The 19,777-nt window shown below is 58.0% G+C and overlaps 2 protein-coding genes across 5 annotated transcripts; one reads left to right on the top strand and one right to left on the bottom strand.

Moving 5' to 3' along the window:
• Positions 1–3,442: 3,442 nt before the first annotated feature.
• GNB2 (G protein subunit beta 2) lies at positions 3,443–8,591 on the top strand. 2 transcript variants are annotated; one of them, XM_039221917.1, is made up of 11 exons: positions 3,443–3,609; positions 5,882–6,027; positions 6,308–6,346; positions 6,463–6,569; positions 6,945–7,008; positions 7,092–7,254; positions 7,349–7,415; positions 7,677–7,878; positions 7,969–8,185; positions 8,253–8,324; positions 8,516–8,591. In XM_039221917.1, the coding sequence occupies exons 2-11, from the start codon at positions 5,971–5,973 to the stop codon at positions 8,548–8,550; spliced, it is 1,023 nt and encodes a 340-aa protein (XP_039077848.1). In that variant the 5' UTR covers positions 3,443–3,609; positions 5,882–5,970; the 3' UTR covers positions 8,551–8,591. The 2 variants fall into 2 exon arrangements, with proteins under 2 accessions (XP_039077848.1, XP_039077847.1); XM_039221916.1 differs by lacking the exon at positions 8,516–8,591 and having other exon boundaries at positions 8,253–8,493.
• Positions 8,592–9,229: 638 nt separating this feature from the next.
• Positions 9,230–18,906, bottom strand: GIGYF1 (GRB10 interacting GYF protein 1). Of its 3 annotated transcripts, none has more exons than XM_039221873.1 (26): positions 18,752–18,906; positions 18,614–18,674; positions 18,393–18,504; positions 18,169–18,298; positions 17,962–18,057; positions 17,688–17,799; positions 17,467–17,575; positions 17,042–17,082; positions 16,641–16,811; positions 16,145–16,398; positions 15,922–16,030; positions 15,289–15,426; positions 15,036–15,133; positions 14,664–14,835; positions 14,377–14,543; positions 14,159–14,259; positions 13,957–14,073; positions 13,746–13,846; positions 13,491–13,573; positions 13,243–13,383; positions 12,942–13,169; positions 12,486–12,670; positions 12,220–12,380; positions 11,968–12,125; positions 11,756–11,885; positions 9,230–11,661 (listed from the first exon to the last, which is right to left on the bottom strand). In XM_039221873.1, exons 3-26 carry the CDS (start codon positions 18,425–18,427, stop codon positions 11,609–11,611), a joined length of 3,090 nt encoding a protein of 1,029 aa, XP_039077804.1. In that variant the 5' UTR covers positions 18,428–18,504; positions 18,614–18,674; positions 18,752–18,906; the 3' UTR covers positions 9,230–11,608. The 3 variants fall into 3 exon arrangements, with proteins under 3 accessions (XP_039077804.1, XP_039077802.1, XP_039077805.1); XM_039221871.1 differs by having other exon boundaries at positions 12,486–12,673; XM_039221874.1 differs by lacking the exons at positions 18,169–18,298; positions 18,393–18,504; positions 18,614–18,674; positions 18,752–18,906 and having other exon boundaries at positions 12,486–12,673; positions 17,688–17,780; positions 17,962–18,053.
• Between the last annotated feature and the right edge of the window lie 871 nt (positions 18,907–19,777).

Consider the following 19,777-nt stretch of genomic DNA (forward strand, 5'->3'; position numbering starts at 1 on the left):
TCATTCTTTTTTTTTTTTTTTTTTTTTTTTTTTTTTTTTTTTTTTTTTTAGCTATTGTGAGTAATGGCTGCTATGAACTTGTGTGTACAGATACTTTTTACATATCCTACTTTGAATTCTTTTGAGTACATAATAAGAAATAGAATTACTGGATCATATGGTAACGCTTCCTCCATATATATATATTTTTAATAGTTTATTGTCAAGTTGGTTTCCATATAACACCCAGTGCTCATCCCCACAAGTGCCCTCCTCTATGCCCATCACCCCCTTCCTCTCCCCGCCACCCCATCTGCCCTCAGTTTGTTCTCAGCATTCAAGAGTCTCTTGTGGTTTGCCTCCCTCCCTCTACCCCATTATTTTTCCCCTTCTTCTCCCCCATGGTCCTCCATTAAGTTCCTCCTATCCCTCCTATACATGCAAACATATGGTATTTGTCCTTCTCTGCCTGACTTATTTCGTTCAGCATAACACCCTCAAGGTCCATCCATGTTGCTACACATGGCCAGATTTCATTCTTTCTCATTGCCATGTAGTATTCTATCATATAGATAAGCCACATCTTTTGATCCATTTATCCGTTGATGGACACTTAGGCTCTTTCCATGTTTTGGCTATTGTTGAGAGTGCTGCTATGAACATTGGGGTCCATGTGCCTCTATGTATCAGCACTCCTGTATCCCTTGGGTAAATTCCTAGCAGTGTTATTGCTGAGTCATAAGGGAGTTCTACTGTTAAATTTTTTGAGGAATCTCCACATTGTTTTCCAGAGGAGCTGCACCAGTTTACATTCCCACCAACAGTGTAGGAGGGTGCCCGTTTCTCCACATCCTCGCCAGCATCTAGAGTCCTGTGATTTGCTCATTTTAGCCACTCTGACTGGCGTGAGGTTGTATCTCAGTGTGGTTTTTGATTTGTATTTCATGTGTCTGTTGGCCATCTGGATGTCTTCTTTGAAGAAGTGTCTGTTCATATCTTCTGCCCATTTCTTCACTGGATTGTTTGTTTTTGGGGTGTGGAGTTTGGTGAGTTCCTTATAGATTTTGGATACTAGCCCTTTATCTGATATGTCATTGGCAACTATCTTTTCCCATTCCGTCGGTTGCCTATTAGTTTTATGGATTGTTTCCTTTGCCATGCAGAGGCTTTTAATCTTCATGAGATCCCAATAGTTCATTTTTGTTCTTGATTCCCTTGCCTTTGAGGATGTGTCAAGTAAGAAATTGCTGCAGTTGAGATCAAGGAGGTTGTTTCCTGCTTTCTCCTCTAGGGTGTTGATGGTTTCCTTCTGACATTCAGGTCCTTTATCCATTTTGAGTTTATTTGAAACACCACTCATTCTTAAGGCTCTATTCTAACTCATACTCTTCCGTGAAGCCCTAGACCTGCTTTGACAACCACCTTCTGAGCATTCTTCTTTGCACCTCTCCTAGGCACTGCAAACCTAACATGTCCCAACTTAAAATTTTTCATCTTCCCCTCCAAGTGTTCTGCTCTTAGTAAATGCACTTCCAAGCTACCAGCACTGATTGTCATTCCAATGATTCTCTACCACTGCCTCCCTCTATAGATTGTAACCTCCCTGCAGGCAGAGGAGGGTTCACATGTTTATGGTCATATCCTCAGTACCCAGGACGGTGCCTGATGGATCATTAGGGCTTAGGTGAATATTTGCTAAATGAGTTACAACAAAGAAGCATATTAGCATGGAGACCAAAGCGAGAGGAAGCAGTGTCAGATGTCTTACAGAGATTAGTAAAATTGGGGTCTAGTCCTAGGCTGCCAGTTTTTTTCCTTTCTCTCTTTCTATGTTATATCTATTTTTGAGAAAGCACAAGTGGGGAAGTGCCAGAGAGAAAGAGAGACAGAGACAGAGACAGAGGATCTGAAGTGGGCTCTGTGCTGACAGGAGTGAATCTGATGTGGGGCCTGAACTCATGAACCATGAGATCATGACCTGAGCTGAACTCGGATGCTCAACTGACTGAGCCACCAAGGTGCATCTGGGTTACCAGTTTTCTCTTTCTTTCTTTCTTTTCCTTCTTTCTTTCTTTCTTTCTTTCTTTCTTTCTTTCTTTCTTTCTTTCTTTCTTCCTTCCTTCCTTCCTTCCTTCCTTCCTTCCTTCCTTCCTTCCTTCCTTCCTTTCAGTTTTATTTATTTATTCAGCGTGAGCAGGGGAAGGGTCAGAGAGAGAGGGAGACACAGAATCTGAAGCAGGCTCCAGGCTCCAAGCTAGCTGTCAGCACAGAGCCTGACGGCGGGCTTAAACCCACGAACCGTGAGATCATGACCTGAGCCAAAGTCAGACGCTTAACCGACTGAGCCACCCAGGGACCCCTGGGCTACCAGTTTTCTAAGTGACTTTGGGGAAGTCACTTTGTCCATCTGTAGACTGAGAGGAAATTGAAGTCAATTATATGTAAGGTGCCTTCCAAATTCTACTACCTAAGTAACACCTATCATCTACTGCTAATATATCGTTGAATTGGTGAAGGGACATAAATGGGATTTGTGCATGACTAAGAATGTGACTTCGTTTTTTTATTTTTGTAAAAATATTGTGCTTTGAAAACCTTTTGTAATGCCTTTAAGAAGTGTTTGTTTTGACACTGTCACTTTTCAATTGGATGAGGACTCAGTGAAGGCTATTCATTGACTTAAACCTTCCAAAGACTGTCCACAATCCGTCAGACTCTGGTAACAATCCAACGTGAATTGCAGGTCAGGCAGCAGCAGGCAACACTTTCATTCTCATTCCTTTACAGGGATGGTCCACTGGAGCGTTCCTCAAGAGGTTAGTGTTGCTTATCGTTGTAGTTAAGTCGCTATAGCTGCCCTGGTTCATAACTCTGCAGCCCTAGGAATCTGTTTCCATTACTATAAAAAGTGTCACGCAGCCCGGTAGAGTTCTAGAAAAGCCCGGTGGGCAACGTTGGGGAACTTCCTTAGCATGGGTTTTCTCATCATTCCCAGGTTCAGGGTCCCGCACCATTCTTCGAAGACTTCCGGAAGTGTCCCTCTGCCACCGCAATGCCAACTGCCCCGTCCAGCACGGGTCGGGAACTCTGGTGCTCTGTCCCGGCCCTTGGAGGGGCGTGGTCTCACTGAGCAGGGGCGTGCCGAACCCAGAACTGGGTCGTCAAACTACCCTTCCCAGTCTGGAGCCGCCCAATCCGGGAGGGTGGGTCACGTGACCCGCGAGCGTTTTCCCCCTCCCTCTGCCGGTACCACCTCTGGCAGTCCCAGGGGGGATATCCTGCTCCTTTTTGAAAAACGAAGCATTCTTTTGGTCTGTTTTGCGTCGAAATAATATGATGTGGTATGTTTGTTGTGACGGACTCTGTCCTTGTCCCTTAAAGTGGCCTTTTGCCTTCTGGCCTCCCCCCACTAAGGAGTTGGTTTCGCCCAGCCGGGCCCTGGGCGCGGCGGCGGCGGCCGCGTCACTGGCGGGCGGGATCCCTCCGCTCTGGGGAGAGCAGCGCTGGACGGTTGAGTTGGGGTGACTGAGGAAATCCATCCGCGTCGCCGCCGCTGCCGCCTCCGCCGCGGAGGAAGACAGGACCTTCCGTGCTGCTCTAGCGACCCCTCGCAGAGTCCCACCGCCACAGGTACCTCCGCTGACAAAAGGAGTCCTTCTCTCCCCCAGCCCCGAATTCCCGTGGGGGAATCTCTCTTCCTTCTGTCTCCCCGGTCTGCCCTCTTGGGAGTGGACGTAGCACCCCAGACCTCCCCTCCCTTCCTCTGGCTCCGTCGCTCCCAAACCCGGAAGGGGAACTGGGTGGGGGGACCCTCGTCCCCGGTAACGCACGGGTGTCCTGCACTGTCCGAGGCATTTTGCCTGACCCCAGACCCCTTCGCAGCCCCTCCTTCCTCTTGCTCCCTGAGAAGTTTGGGGGCCAAATTCCGGGCTTCCTCTAGGCCCCCGTCCCGCCCCCTCCCCCCCACCGCCACCCTCTCGTTTGCCCCTAGGCACCCCCTCGTGCCCTCTTTGCACCCCTGGCGGCCTTCGCCTTGCAAAACTCCAGAATCCTCAAGAGAGGCAGGCAAGGCCGCGAGGCCACCCTTCCCTTCGCCTCCACCCTACCCTCAGAACCCTTGGGTTCTGTCGGTGTTTTCTGGCCACATTACCCTAGACGGGAGACCTCGGCACCCTGCTCCCTCTACTAGCCCTAACCTCAAGCTCAGCTCCTGGGCGCCCTTACCCCACGCCTAGCTTTCTTTTGGGCAAAATGGAGGTCGTGGGGGCCGAAGGGCCAGGCCCACTGCGCTTCGCAGCGCTTCCAGCTGCCAGATCCGGGACCCTCCCATGTCCCCTCCCCTTCGCCCCGCCGGACCCGCGGAGGCGGTGGCACCCCCATTTCTCCTTGGGGCCCCGGCTGCTGTATGCCGAGAGTCCGCGGGCCGCCGAGGGGCCCCCGGCGAGTGATGGGGACTGAGGGCTGGGAGCGTCTCCCCCGCCCCCAGCGGCTTCCTCCTGGCCTGCTTCCTTCTGCCCCCGGACTCTGGCGTTGCCGCCCGGCCTAGGCTGCTGGCGGCTGGAAGGAAGGGGCTTTGTCCTGATCTGGGGAAGTGGAGTGGGAGACTCTGCCCACCCCATCCCCCCGCTTTTTTGGAGGGGCATCCCCTGGCGCTAGCGTAGAAAGCTGAACTGACAGAGGGGAAATGTCAGGGGGGAAAGAGGAACGCCCAGGGCCTGGGGGAAGTGGGAGCTGGGTGGGGGACGCCTGGGTTGGCAGAGTGCAGTGTGCATGGCCAGATCACACAGGTGTCTAAGGAGTGTGGCAGGACTCCGGGCCCTGGAGCGGAGCCAGCCAGGCCCCTGGGGCCCCGGCGCGGAGCCCGGGAGCTGGGCTCCTGGGGTGCCGAGGGCAGGGGGCCGGGCCACTTGGGGCCGCCAGCCCTCCCGCCAGCCGGCGCCTGGGAGAGAGCAGCTCTGCGCCTCGGGGCCGGGGACCTCTCCTCGGAGCACTAATTACTCGAGAGCGGCTCCCACGGGCTTTCTGCGGGCGCGCCGGGGCGGGCGGCCTTGGCGCTGGAGGGAGCAGCGATTAGGGGTTGCTTTCCCCGCCACCTTCGCCTCCGCCCGCCGGGGGTGGCTAATGGGGCGCAGCCGGCCTGGGGATTATCCGGGGTGAGCCGTCCCGAACCTATTAGCGCCAATCGGCTTTCCCAAATCCTGTAAACAGACACCTTGGTCTGTTCTGGGTCGGGGAGGGAGGCTGGGTCGGGCGGGGGCGATGGGGCCGGGGGTGGGGTCACCCACCCTACAGGTCTCTGCCGAGGATGCGGTTGCCTTGGCAACAGGGCTAGGGTGGGGGCACTTCACCAATGAGGTGCTCTCAGTCCGGGTGACGGTTGCCTAGGCAACCCCACGAACAGCCCAGCTTCCCCCTCTGGTCTCCCCCACCCCAGTCAAAGCTGGGGGTGTGTGTGGAGGGTGTGCGGCGTGTGGGGGTGAATTTAAAGAGGCACCTCCCCTTTAAAAATTAGGTGCTAGGAGGGCGGTGTCTGTGCGGGCCCGGGCGGACGCCAGGTCTGTTTTCGAAGGGACTCTCCCCGCCCCCCATCCCCCCCTTCAGTTCCTGCCGCGGGTGTCCCGCCCGGGCTGCTGTCCGAGGGAGGGGTTTCCCCTGCGCTTCCTCTTGCATTTCCCGCTCCGCTTCCGGGGGGCGGGAGGAAGATTGGGGAAGTCAGCTCTTCCTGGGCAGCATCCCTTCTGTGCCAGAGACCCCAATTCCGCCTGGGGGGACCGCGGCCGCCGCTGCTGTCCCCTCCCCCCTCCGACAGGCGCTTACCCCTTCCGGGCCAGGCTTCAACCCCGCCTTTTTCCCCCTTCTTCCCCGGCGGCCTTGGGCCTGACGTCAGCCCTGCATCCCCCAGGCCTCGGGCCAGCGGTGAGGAGCTGTCTCCCCCAGCCCCCGTCCCGCGGCCCCCAGCCGCCCCCAACCCCGCCCCACGGGCCCGGCGCCATGAGTGAGCTGGAGCAACTGAGACAGGAGGCTGAGCAGCTCCGGAACCAGATCCGGGTGAGGGCCTGGCTGCTGGGCTGGGGAGGCTGAGCAGGCAGAGCCAGGTGGCCTGCATGTACTGGGGGGGGGGGGGGGGAGGGAGGTGTGTGTGTGTGTGTGTGTGTCTGTCTGTCTGTCTCTACCCTAGTATCTCGCTGGCTCCTTCTTTCCACTCCTGTCTGTCTGTCTGTCTGTCTCTACCCTAGTATCTCGCTGGCTCCTTCTTTCCACTCCTGTCACCTCTTTCCCTGTCTCGTCCTCTCCTGTCTCTGATGGCTCTGCCATCCATCTCTTACAGGATGCCCGAAAAGCATGTGGGGATTCAACACTGACCCAGGTGAGATGAATCCAGGGCTTGAGTGGGGTTTAGGGAAGGAGCAGGGGTTAGAGGCATAGTGCTTGGTAGGCCACACCACGTGAGCCTCCCTGAGCCCATTCTGATTCTATCTCCAGATCACAGCTGGGCTGGACCCAGTGGGGAGAATCCAGATGAGGACGCGGAGGACCCTCCGCGGGCACCTGGCAAAAATCTATGCCATGCACTGGGGGACAGATTCAAGGTGTGTGGTGTGTGTGTGTGTGTGTGTGTGTGTGTGTGTGTGTGTGTATGTATGTATGTGGTTGGGGCTGTGTGCTGAGCTTTTGTGTTGCCCTGGGCTGAATATAGCAGGCAGAATGGGGCAAGGGTTGCAACCTTGCTGTTCTGGTGGGATGAACAGGATGCTCATGTTGCCGAGCATATTTGAGGAGACTGTGGCTCCCAGACAGTCCCAGGGGATGGGAAATAGGACCGAAGGAACAGGAACTGCTGGGCCACTGCTGGGAGTAGTCTCTCAGGACCTCCCACCAGATGGGTGAAGGAGGAAAACTGTCCTGCCTCTGGAAGGAGATTCCTACCCTGACCCCTCTGCCTCTTCCCTGCTGCTTTTTAATAGGCTGCTGGTCAGCGCCTCCCAGGATGGGAAGCTCATCATCTGGGACAGCTATACCACCAACAAGGTAGAGGTGGTGCCTGAGGCTGGGGGGGCCTGGGGTGCAGGTCCTGGCTGGCTCTGACCTTGGGCACTGTCCCTCCTCCCTAGGTCCATGCCATCCCTCTGCGCTCCTCCTGGGTCATGACCTGTGCCTATGCGCCCTCAGGGAACTTTGTGGCCTGTGGGGGGTTGGACAACATCTGCTCCATCTACAGTCTCAAGACCCGTGAGGGCAACGTCAGGGTCAGCCGGGAGCTGCCTGGCCACACTGGTGAGAGGGACCTAGCAGGGCTCGGGTGCTGTTGTGGGGGGAGGGGCTGTGCTGCCCTCCCTTAGAGCCCCGGCTGACCAGCCCCTTTCCCCAGGGTACCTATCGTGCTGCCGCTTCCTGGATGACAACCAAATCATCACCAGCTCTGGGGACACGACCTGGTGAGGCCCTACCAGGGCTAGGTAGTTAGGGCTCACCAATACTTCCTGCCTGGGAGGGCCCTGCCTTAGTGCTTAGCGTGTAGTACACTCTCTGAGGGGGTGAGGGCCTTCTGAACATTCTGCCTCCTTTTTCTGTGACCCAGTGGTTCAGCCAGTGCCCCTTTCTTGGAGCCTCTGTCAGGGCTGGGCTCCCTTGGTGGAGGGGAAGGGGGGCAGGGATCCCTCTCTGATCCCTTCCTTTTCCCTGTCATCTCTCTCCAGTGCCCTGTGGGACATTGAGACAGGACAGCAGACGGTGGGTTTTGCTGGACACAGTGGAGATGTGATGTCCCTGTCGCTGGCCCCTGATGGCCGCACCTTTGTGTCAGGTGCCTGTGACGCCTCCATCAAGCTGTGGGATGTGCGGGATTCTATGTGCCGACAGACCTTCATCGGCCATGAATCAGACATCAATGCTGTGGCTGTAAGTTCTGGACCAAGCTGGGCCGGCCTGTTTCTGCCAGGCTCCTGGCCTTGTTATGCCCTCATCCCACTCTGGTCCCTTGTCCTACAGTTCTTTCCCAATGGCTACGCCTTCACCACGGGCTCCGATGATGCCACGTGCCGCCTCTTTGACCTGCGGGCCGACCAGGAGCTCCTCATGTACTCCCACGACAACATCATCTGCGGCATCACCTCTGTTGCCTTCTCCCGCAGCGGCCGGCTGCTGCTCGCCGGCTACGACGACTTCAACTGCAACATCTGGGACGCCATGAAGGGGGACCGTGCAGGTGCGCTGGGGACAGGCTGGGGCTGGGGCTGCCAACTCGGTGGGGTTCTGATGTTCCTTCCACACAGGTGTCCTCGCTGGCCACGACAACCGCGTGAGCTGCCTCGGGGTCACTGACGATGGCATGGCTGTGGCCACAGGCTCCTGGGACTCCTTCCTCAAGATCTGGAACTAATAGCTGCCACCCTGCTGGGCCCAGGCCAGGAGGGGCCCTGCCCATGCCCACACTACAGGCCGGGAGCTTTGGGGCTGGGTGCACACCAAGCCCCCCCCCCCCCCCCCCCGGGCCACAGGGCCTTGGGTCCCTGCTCCCCTNTGGCTGTGGCCACAGGCTCCTGGGACTCCTTCCTCAAGATCTGGAACTAATAGCTGCCACCCTGCTGGGCCCAGGCCAGGAGGGGCCCTGCCCATACACCGGCAAGGACTTGTCACCCTAGGGCAGGGCTGCGCTGCCTCGGCACCCCCCCCCCCCCCCCCTCCCCGGGCCACAGGGCCTTGGGTCCCTGCTCCCCTACCCAGGTTTGGTTCCTCCCGGGGGTCCCCACTGAGGAGATGAAGATGGTGATAGAATGGGGGGAGAGGAGGGGCAGAAAGCCCTCATCCTTTTGCTGCCCTGGGGTTGGGGCCTCATCCCTCTGGAGGGCCAGAGGCAGGAGGTAGAAACTCCAGGGGCTGGCTTTTTTAAAACTGGTTTTATTTTAATTTTTATTATATTTTCAGTTTTTCCATAAAGGAACCAATTCCAACTCTGTACCTGGTCTCTACCCTCATGTCTTTCTCAGTGCAGATCTGTCCCCAGGGCAGACCAGTGGGAGGTGGGGTATGGTCCCTTTTAAGTAGGGGCCAGAGAAACTCCCACTCCTTCTCCAGCCCAAGCAGAAATCAAGCAGGAGGACCATCTGCCCAGTAGGGCCGTGGATGCTCCCACACACACAGAGCCCTGGGACTCTGCCTGGCTGACCACAGTTGCCCCAGCCCACAGCTCAGTTCCTAGCTCAGCTGATCATGATGCCCCTTTCCCCAAGACAGGACACAGAAGCAGAAGGGGAGAACACACACCAAGTTTTATTGGGGGAAGGGGAGTATTTACAGGGGCAGGTAAAAGGAGAGGAGAGTCACACAGGGTGCAGGTGGGGGACACTGTGGGTCCAAGGCAGACAAGGGGATACATAACAGCCCCTGCACCCACCCCAACCCAGGGAGGGTGGGAGAGCAGCTGGGGCCCAGGAAGACGGGTAGGAAAGGACAGCGATGGGGGTGGAGTCCCTGGGCTGGGGGGCTCAGGGGCTTGTAAACATTGACCACTCTCAGAAGGGGATGGGGGTGGGAGAGGGCTCCCCCTACACTTCCTCACAGGGTTAAGGCCTCTCCAGGCTCAAGGGCCCCCTAAGTTCAAAGTCTCTTTAGCTGGGGGAGAGGGAAAGGAAGAAACAGGGAAGAGTGTCACCCCCCTCCTGCATTGGCTGCGGCAGGGGTGGGGGCAGTTACATTCAGTCACAACAGTACTCCCCCGACACCTCTAATGCCGCCAAATACTGGCGTGAGGAAGGGGGGAGCTGGGGGGCCAGCAGCAGCAAGACATTTCCCCCTGGCCCATCACCCCCTTATTGCTTTAGAGAGAATATTGTCTTTTCACGGACGCTAACACTGTTGAAACCAGGGAGAAGCAGGTGGAGGGTGCCCCTCCACCCCCGAGGCCAGCTTTATCCCCCAACACTGACCCAGTTGCCACTTTGGTGCAAAACAAACCCCCCCCCCCAAAAAAAACCCAAAAACAAAAAAAATGTGGTCTCTCTAGGGATGGATGGGGAAAGAAAACGGGCCACTCCCCATTTCCCCATGGCAGGAAGGACAAATACATTCATGGAGGGGAGGCAGTGGCAGAATCCTGCCCTAATACTGCACTCTGAGCAATGAGGTCGATGGGAGAAGTCAGATGAGAAGCCCAAAAGATACAACAAATTCTTTAAAAAAAGAAAAAAGAAAAAAAAAAACAAACACACACACAAATGGAAACAAACCCAGTAAGTGATTGGGAATAAAAAGTTGGTGAGCAACAGAAGGGCAGCCTACCCCTGACCCAGGAGAGACGACACTTCTATACTTGACCCCGCACCTTACCCAACATTAAAAACGCATCAGGGGAGCAAGGAGGGGGGAGGCCACACACCCCTCTCCCATTTGGTCAATGGAGGGGTCAGAGCAGGGCTGGGTGGTCCACGTCCCACACAGCTGGCTGCAGGCGGGGAACTCCCTTCTGACAGCCCCCACACTGCAACCTGAGGCCCCATGCTGCCCACTCCCTTGGCCTCCTAGGCCCCTCCTCTTGCCCCTTTCACAGGAGAAAACAGTCATTAAGTGGTGCCTCTCTCTCCAGCTCCCGGAGAAACTGCTCCATTCCCACCTCGCACAGGGTTGAGGCAGAAGGCGCAGCAGGGGCTTGTGGCCCAAAGAATACATTCATGTGGCAAGGCAGGGAGCTGAGGCTTTTAGCTTCACACCCAGGCCGTCCCCACAAATGGCAGCAGTGGAGGAAGCCCCTCACCAGGGCCAGAGCGAAAGTTCTGCCACCCTGGCAGCCAGATGAGGTTGGCACCGGCTGGCCCTCTCCTCTCCCCGCCGTCAGCCAGCACAGGATGGCAGCCTAGAGAGCTGAAGCGGCCCGGCCCATTTGTGCAACTTTCCCCTAAAGCAGCAAAGCCAAGGGGCTACTTTGGCCCCCACCCCGGACACCTCTGCCACGGTCACAGCAACAAAGGGAGCCGTTCACAGCGGGTCCGGCCGGCGGGGCTGAGGGGGCCTCGCTGTGCAAACTGCTGGCACCCCAGCTTCCAGTTACCCCAATGGCCCAGCTTGCAGGGCAGGGAGGGTAAATGCAGCCTTGGGGGCCAGGCAGGACAGGTCCATGGGGCCTGTGTTCCCACTGCCCCAAAATAACAGTGTGTTTTTTCTTTAAATCTCCTAACCTTTTTTTCTATTTTCTTTTTTCTTTAAAAAAAAAAAAAAAAAAACCACACACACACACACACACACACACACACACACACACACACACACAACAACCCAAAAGACCTCTGTGGACCTTCCACTGTCACCCTCACTGTCCCTACAGGGGAAAGGGGTGCTTAGAGTCTAGTTTTTAACAATTTTTTTTGTCTCTCCTAACAGTTTTCTTCAATGCTGTTTAAAATGCTTTAAAAAAACAACAACAACAACAAAAAAAACAAAAACCCTTCCCCCCAATCTGTAAAGTGCCTCGTGGTGGGTGAGTTAAGGTGCATCGTGTGGTTTGTAACAAGTGCTGGGGACCCTGCCCCTGCTTCCTCCTATGCTCCCAAGGGGAGCCTGCAGGCTGGGGACCCAAGGGTCCAAGCCGCTGATGCTGCCCCTGGCCTACAGCCCAGGGGCTGGTGGGACGGGCTGGTCAGTAGTCATCCACGCTCTCGATCTCACCAGAAGGTCCGTGCAGGGAGTACCCTGAAGCCGGGGAGAAGCTGGGTTTGAGCTCTCCCCAGTCCCCCGCCCCGTACTGAGCAAGGAGCCTCCTTCATGGCCACAACCCCAAACTCACCCAAGATGCTGGGATCCGAGTGCAGCATCAACGCCCGCCTCTTGGCCTTGCTGCCCTCCCCAGGGCCAAGTTTGGTGCTGTGGTTGGTCTGAAAGGCTGTCTGCAGGGAGCCACCGCTCAGCCAAGCCTCCTGTGAAGCTCACAGAAAGAAGCTGGGTCAGCACAGTGAGGGGTGACCTCACCCCACCTGCCTGACGCCAGTGGAGCCTCACCTGCTGCCGCTGCTGACTGGCTTTCTGTTTGGCCCTCCGCTCCAGGAACTGTTTGGCAAATTCTTTGGCTTCCAGCGTGTCCCCCAAGCAGGACCGGATATAATCGTGGACATCGTAGGGGGATTCTACCTCCTTGAGGATCGCTACAGCCATGGGCACTAAGGGGCAGGAGAGGAGGACTGTCAGGACCCACCTGACGCAGGTCAGGAAGCCCCAGGCCAGCCTAGCCACCTGAGGAGCTGTGGCCCATACCGTCCAGGCTGCCTGTGGTGCTCAATGTGTGCAGCATCTGCTCACACCACTGGGTGAAGCCGTCCTGGGGCCTGGGGATGCCCTGGAGCAGCTTCAGCAGCTTCTCCTCCTCCTCCGTCTTTTTGCGCACAGGCCGGCCTGACAGGTGGCTGTACGAGTCACTGGGTGGGATGGGGACAAATCAGAGGCAGGAAATCAGCTGAGGGGACACACACACACCACCCCCCCCACCCCTCCCTGCAGCACAAACAGACCCCAGCACCCACCTGAGAGAGGGGCTGCTCCGGCTGTTCTTCAGGCCCAGGCTGCGGGCCAGGCTCCCGCTGCTCTTGAGGGTGTCCTCCCAGAGCCCCAGGCCACCGCCGCTGCCCCCACTCTTGTCGGGCCCGCCCCACAGTGGCCCAGCCTCAGACACCCACTGGTTCAGAGGAGCAGCGCCCAGGCCCCCGAGCTGCTACAGATGGCAGAAGTCAGGGTGACCCAGACACGCACACTCAAAACAGGCGGGGAGGGGTGTTCATTTAGGTGGCAAAGCACAGCCAGTTGAGAGCTGCCCAGAAGCAGAGACCCTTCAGACCTGCCTCTTAGTCTCTGGCTGGACAGTCAGGTCTCAGCCATCCCTCCCCCCGACCCCCGGGGTGCCCCTGGGAACTCATTGGAAGGGGTTCCTGAGGACTCAAGACAAGCCGATCAGCAGGGGAAGGGCTGGCCTGCCTGCTCACCACACGGTGGTTGGGGGCCTGGGCCCGCGATGGCTCCCGCGGTGGGGGCTGCTTATGAAGCTGCCGCTCGCCCTCCAGCTGCAGCTCCAGCAGCGTCTTCATGGACAGCCCCTGCTTGGCCAGGCCAGCCCACAGCGGTGGCGGGGAGCTGGGCGCGGGGGACGCCGGGACGGCGGCTGCAGCCTGCTGCTGCTGCAGCAGCTTCAGCAGGAGCTCTTGCTGCCGCACCTGGAGTGGGGAGACACGGTGAGAGGGTGCGGCCTGGCCCTGGCCGGGCAGGGAGGCCCAGCTGGGCACGCACCTGCTTTCGCCGAAACAGCTCTTCTTCTTCCTGCCGCCGCTTCTGCTCCTCCTGCTGCTGCTGCCGGCGCTTCTCCTCCCGCCGCTTGCGTTCCTCCTCCTCCCGCTTCGCCCTGAGCTCCACTTCTCTGCGCTCTTGGAACTGGCGCAGGAAACCAGCTCAGATGCCAGAGGTGGGGGCCCCTGGCCTTCCCTCCATCGGTCTGGCCCTTGCCACCCCAAGACCCCAGCCCCATGGAGTCTACTCACTTTGTGTTGCAGCTGGAGTTGTTCTAGAATTGGACCCTGAGTCGAAGAGTTAATTGGTATGTCCCAAAGACTGGCCTCACCGCCTACAGGGAACAAAGCAGCTGCAGGAGGAAGCTCAGGCACCGTGGGGCCGGAGCACATGTGGGCGGGAGCAGACAGAGCCCCCCGCGCCCGCAGAGACTGAGGGACTAGGGAATTGGGGCTGGGGCATCAGGGTTCAGAACACGGGGGGCAGGGGACAGGCTGGCCACACACCTGACTGTGATGAGGCTGAGGTATGTATGTCCCAGAGGGGACCTGAATCCGGCACCGACAAGGACCGGTTCATGGTCGGGAGCAGGTTCTGGTCCCCGCCTCTGGGGAGCAGAGCGAGGATTCTCAGGACTGGAGTCCCTCTTGAGTCTGCCCCCCACACCCCCAACCCCACCTCCCACCTCCCCCACTGCTGCACAGACCAGCTCCGAACCTGGGTGGTTTGAGAGCCTGGAGCTGCTGCAGGAATGCAGTGAGCTGCTGCTGCTGTGGCGGCGTCAGGTCCCCCAGAGTGGCCTTTTCCCGGAGCGCACACTGTGGGAGCTGCCGGCTGCAGACAGAGAGACAGGCGTCGAGTGGGGAGGCCACACAGCCAGCGCCCAGCCTGACCCACAAGGCCTTCGAGGCCCCCGTACCTGCCAACCAGCTGCAGAAACTGCTGGTGCTGCAGCTGCTGGTACAAGGCCGCCGCGGCCAGCTCCTGTTGCTTCTTTAGCCGCTCCTGGTCCATGTTGCCCTGAGTGAGGGCCAGAGCGCTTCTGTGGCTCTGACCTCGTCCTGTCCCGCACCGCCAACCGCCATCCATCCACCTCCCCCTTCCCCACTCGGTTCCCTTCCAGGTGGACATGCTCACCAGCAGTGGGGGTGGTGAGGGTCCCGGGGCAAAGGGCACACGACCCCACATCTTGATCACCTCACCAAGGGGCTGGAAGCCCTCATCACAGCCGCGCTTCACAAGCAGTGCCATGGAGAAATAGCCCGCCTGGAACCACTCCGCCATTTCCTGGGTTGTGAAGGGGCCTGGACCAAGGGAAAAGGGACTTCGGTCAGAAAGCTGTGCCCTAGAAACCCTGAACGAGAACAAGGTCATCCCCCTGCTCCCATGCCCTCCACTGCATGGCTCCCGCTGCCCACGAGCACCTTGGATCTCCCCCTGCGGGTCCTTGTAGAACCACTTCCGGGCCGCACCGTGGCTGAGAGGGAGGGCAGTGGCAGCTGCTGAGTGGCGCAGACCCTGGGCCTGGATGGCGGCCGTAAACTGCTCCTCCTCCAGGGAGCTGTCCTGTAAGGAGGCCACCAGCTTCTCTGCCTCCTGGGAGACCAGGAAGAGAGGGAAAGCTCAACTGCCCACCCAGGGCAACATCAGGATGAGGATGAGGCTGGGGCTCAGGTCAGGGTGTCAGATCACGAGGCAGAGACAGACAGGGAAAGGTAGGCACTGGGCATGGACAGATGGAACAATGGTCCTCTGTAGGGGAGGATCCCTAGAACCTTTTTAGGCTTTCCTCACACCTGCTGCAGGTGCTTTAGGCCTTCATCATCCTCCAGATCTCCAGGTGGGCCAGGGGGTGAGCCCACCCCGGGACTCAGCTGCATCCCCCTCATATCATCTAGGAGTAAAAAGAGAAAGTGCAATAGAAAATCCAGAAAAAGGAAAGAGACACCCCCCACCCCCCAATCCACCCTCATTCCAGAGGAAAGGACTCTGATTCTAGCCCTCCCGCCCCCTACAAGGAATGGGAGCGTCCCATCCATCCCGGGCTACCTTCAGTCGCCGGCAGGTCTTTCTCTGTAGCATCGTCACCTTCCCCGTTAGGTCCCCAGAGCGGGCCCAAGGCAGGCAATGGGGGTGGGGAGTTGGAGTTCTCCTCCTGCGGAGGCAGTGGGGCCAGCTCCTTCCCTCCTGAAAAGAGAAGGGCAATTATTAAAATTCAAACCAACCAACTAGAAGGCCTTAAAAATGATTTGGCAAAAATCCTCCGTGGTCAGAACATAGACATTGAATCCACCCACCTAGCTTTGGTCAACCTTGCTAACACCCAGCCAATCAGCACTACAAACCCCACTTTGTAACATCAGACACATGGCGCTTGTGTCCGGGTCACCACCTAGGGCTGTATACACAACACCACACGCTCAGCACCCCATTCCTTAGATCGTTCAAGGAATTTTCAAGGGTCATCTTGATTATGTCGGGGTTTCATCGGGCACCCTGCCTTTCAGACAGCCCTGCTGCGCTCCTCCCACCTGACAACACCTGCTCTTCTCGCAAGCCACCTTCTCCTGAAGGTGGGTGGACAGCTGCTGTCCAGCTTGGTGAGGGCCCTCTGCCTGCCCAGCCAGGCTCCAGGTGCTCCACGTCCTTCCCACCCTGCCCTGCCCTGCCCTGCAGGCTCACCCGCCTCAGGGCCCGCCTCATCCAGAACTTCGGAAGGCTCTTCCTCCTCTTCCTCCAGGCCCTGAAAGTCAAGCTCCTGCTCCTCAGGAATAGGCTCCTTGGGGCCCTTCTGCACAGAGACACGGTGGGGACAAGGGTTAGAGGCTGAGTGGGAAATGCCCCCGGCTGGGGTAGGTCTTACCACCCACCAGCACAGACCTTCCCCTCGCCTCTTCATGGATACCTTGAGAGGCAAAAAAGCCCCAGAGGCATCAAAGGTGCCCATCTCCTCATCTTCGTCGTCCAGGCACCATTCTGGGAGCCCATCCTTGTCCTCCTCAAAGCCGTCAGGCCCTCGGCCCCTCCGGAGGTGAGAGGAGCCTCCCCCACCCCGCCCCTCCTCTTCACCACACCCTCCTCGATCCCCTCGCAAATCAAACTCAAACTTGCGACGCCGCTCCCCGTGTTCCCGCCAGCCAGCAGAGCGGGGTCCGCTATCTGGGCAGGAAAAATCAAGAGAAAGAGAATCAGTATCCTGGGCAAGCCGGCCTTCAGTCTTCTGCTGCCCACTGGGAAGTCTCCCACCCCCCCACCAGGAACAACCAGCATCTCCAAGACTGCCCTCCCACCCACTCCCCTCCAGAAAACTTTCTGTTCCCTCCACCCAGCCATGGGAACACACCCACAGGAAGTTCTTGCCACCACTGCCCCCCACAACACCCATCCGGCCCCAACCTCACCAGGGCTGGCTGAGCGCCAGCGGTCGCCATCTCGCCGGGGTCCTGCCCCAAGTCTCCAACTGCCCTCCTCTTCTTCCTCTTGCTCCTCTCGGAGAGAACGCCAGTTCTCGCTATCTGAGCGGGCATGTTCCTTCCTCGGGCCAGCCCCTCCCTCCTCAAACCCGGATCGTGCTTGGGGGTGGGGGAAGACACAGTCAGCCAGTCAGCGGAAGGGCAGCCACGGACCCTGGAAGACTCTTACTACAAACCTTGCAATAAAGCAGCAGCCCAGCTCCAGGCCCTCCTGCTCCCACCACCACCCTCAGGAAACACGTCCCCCCAACGGGATCACCCATTTCAGTCCTCCCCCCACCTCTCAAGGACCTTCAGGACCAGGCCACCGCCCTTGCCACTCTCCATACCTCCATCCCTCCTGGCCGACTTCTCAAACCTTCTCTCGCCTCTGCAGGAGAAAAGGTGTTGGTCAAAGCAGGACAGCTTCCCCTCCCTGACCTGCAGCATCTCCGCACAACTTGTCCCTTCTGGCCCGAAAAGGGTGGGGAGAGGGAGGACTTGCGGGTGGGGGTGAGGTGGGGCTGACGAAAAGTCAGTCTTGGGAGGGAGCCCAAGAGGACACATGGGCCAGGAGGTCACAAGACAAACAAGACTTGAGACTCCAAAGAGGAGAAGGCCGCAGGGAGTCAGGGGGCAAAGAGGAAGATCTCTGACCAAGGCTTATTCAGTGGCTCCCCTGCTGCTCTCTAACAACAAAGTCCGGAGCCCCCCCCCACAGGACATCAGAACCGAGCCGCAGGGCTTCTCTGCTATGCCACTATGCTGCCGGCACCTGTCATCCCAACTCTGGCTACGCTGGATCTCCCGGGGGTTTCGGCCAAAGGCCCCTTCGCCTTCTTCGATGCTTCTTTGGTAAAAGCAACTGTCACCACGGCCTCGGCCTGGAGAAAGTAGAAGATGCACATGGGAAACCTGCCCGATGGTCTCTCTGCACCCTCAAAACCACGGGCCCCACCTCAGCCCGCCCCCAGAACACATGGTCACCCCCTCTACCTCGGCTCCGAGTGCTGCCCCTGCCGCGGGAGGCGCCACCTAGGGGGGGGCCAGCCCCTTTCCCCATCAGCCTCAGCACAGCCACACTGTTCACTGACAGGGAGAAGTTTCTCTGAGGAGGGAGCCAGGGGTGGGAGTGAGGACCCAGGCACCCACCACCCCCCTGCACCCTGCCCAGAACCACAACCTCCACCACTTGTCTTTCCAGCTTCGGCCCCTCTTTCCAAGCTGGAGACCCAGCGCCCTGCCCTGCAAGGCTCCGGCCCAGCCCCACCTGCTCCTCCTCAGTCAGAGGCTCAAGCGCCAGGGGCTGCAGTGGCTCCTCCTGTAGCACCGCGGCAAACTCCTTGTCCTGCAACTCATCAGGTACCTGTCAATCAGGGGAGGAGAGCTAAGGTCCCACGTGCTCCTGGACCCTCTCCATTGGCTGAGACCAAATGGGCAACCGGGCCACACACTCCACACTCTCGCCTAGCCCCACCTTGTTCTCCTTGACGTAGAGAGCCAGCATCTCTTCTCGCCCATAGCGATAGTCAGCCAGCTTGTATTTGGGCATGGCGGGGGATGGGGGTGGAGAGGCCACACTGCCACCACTGGAAAGGGCCCTCAGCCTAGAAAACGGACACAGGAAAGGACAGAAACAGGAGTCTGAGCAGTCCTATTCTTCCTGGTTTCTCTGCACCGTCCAAAGAATGTCTGACTCACCACTCAGGCCCAAAATTGAGGGTCTCTGCTGCCATTGTGGAGCTGGGCGTGTCCTCAAGGTCCGAGGGGCTGAAGGGACGAGGGGGGGACCCGGGGTTCACTCTCCAAACACCTGTGGAGGCACACGGACAATAGGCCTTGAAGACAACACACCACACACCTGGAGAACCCTCAGAGAGTAAGGAATAGAATTCCGCCTAATGAACTCTGACAGGACTCACCTAAGCCAGCCACGTGCCACTCACACCATGAGTTAAGTGGACTGTCACGACGGGGGAAGACCTGGAAAGAGAGGAAACAGAGCAGCTGGAGCCCCTTCTAGCTTCAGCAGGGGGTACCTCCCTCTACCCCAGACTTACGAGGCAGCCTTGCCCCAGGAAGCAGGTAGGGCTGGGACGGGGCTCTCCTCAGGCAGGGGTCTTTGCTGGAATGAACCAAGGTCTCCAAACTACAGGACACTGATTTGACTGCAGTGGTGCCCAGGAAGGGAGTTTCACATCCGGGAAAGATCCTTACCGAGACGCAAGAAAATAAAGCTAGGGTTAAACTAATGGGCCGGATGAGCCTCCTCACCTCTGGCCCTCCTCTGTGCTGCAACATGGGAAGATTCACAGCTGCTGGAGGCTTCTGGTTTTCCAATGCAGGGGGTCACAGCCCCTGCTCCTGCTCCTCCTCTCTGTCCCCAATAGGCCGCAAGAGCAGTTAATCTGCTGAGCAGCGCTTACAGAGGTGCTGGCAGTGTGGGAGCCATGCCAGGCAGCTCTCCAGGCCTAAGCGCCTCGCAGTGTGGCGTGATATTTGGGAAGGGGCTGGGTGAGGTCCAGGGGGACACGGAGAACAAAGGCAAAACATGAGCAAGCAAGGAAACAAATAAACAAAACCCATCAGAACCACAAATATCCTAGAGACAAAAAAACATCAGTTATGGGAAGAATTACAAATGAAACCTGGGAGCAAAGTTACCTCCCTCCTGAAATATCTGAGGGCTGCCTGTTTGGCGGCTAGAATCCAGGGATTCCGTTTGCGGGGAGAGCCAGTGGGATGGGAGCAGCAGTGAGGAGGCTGTACTCCAGGGCCAAGACAGGGCACACGGAAGGCTACAGGCAGGCGAGTCCAGCCAGTGCCCCCTCTGCCTGGTTTACCCAACAGGAATCAACACTTTTCCAGGATCGGGAAGAACCCAATCACAACTACTAAGAACCAAAAAGAGAACATCATCATACTATGAACTGGGAAGAAAAACCCTCACCATAAAGTAGAAATGAGGTTGACAGAAGCAGTGGCAGGGACTTGTCCCCCTAAGGAACAGCAGAGGAGGCTCTCAGGGGGCAGTGCATCCCTGGTGGCTCCGAGCGAGGACAGGTGGGCGAGGTCTCAGGGAGCTG

The sequence above is a fragment of the Hyaena hyaena genome, unplaced genomic scaffold (assembly GCF_003009895.1).
Source record: "Hyaena hyaena isolate Hyena2069 unplaced genomic scaffold, ASM300989v1 scaffold_1030, whole genome shotgun sequence".
NCBI classification, from domain to species: Eukaryota; Metazoa; Chordata; class Mammalia; order Carnivora; family Hyaenidae; genus Hyaena; species Hyaena hyaena.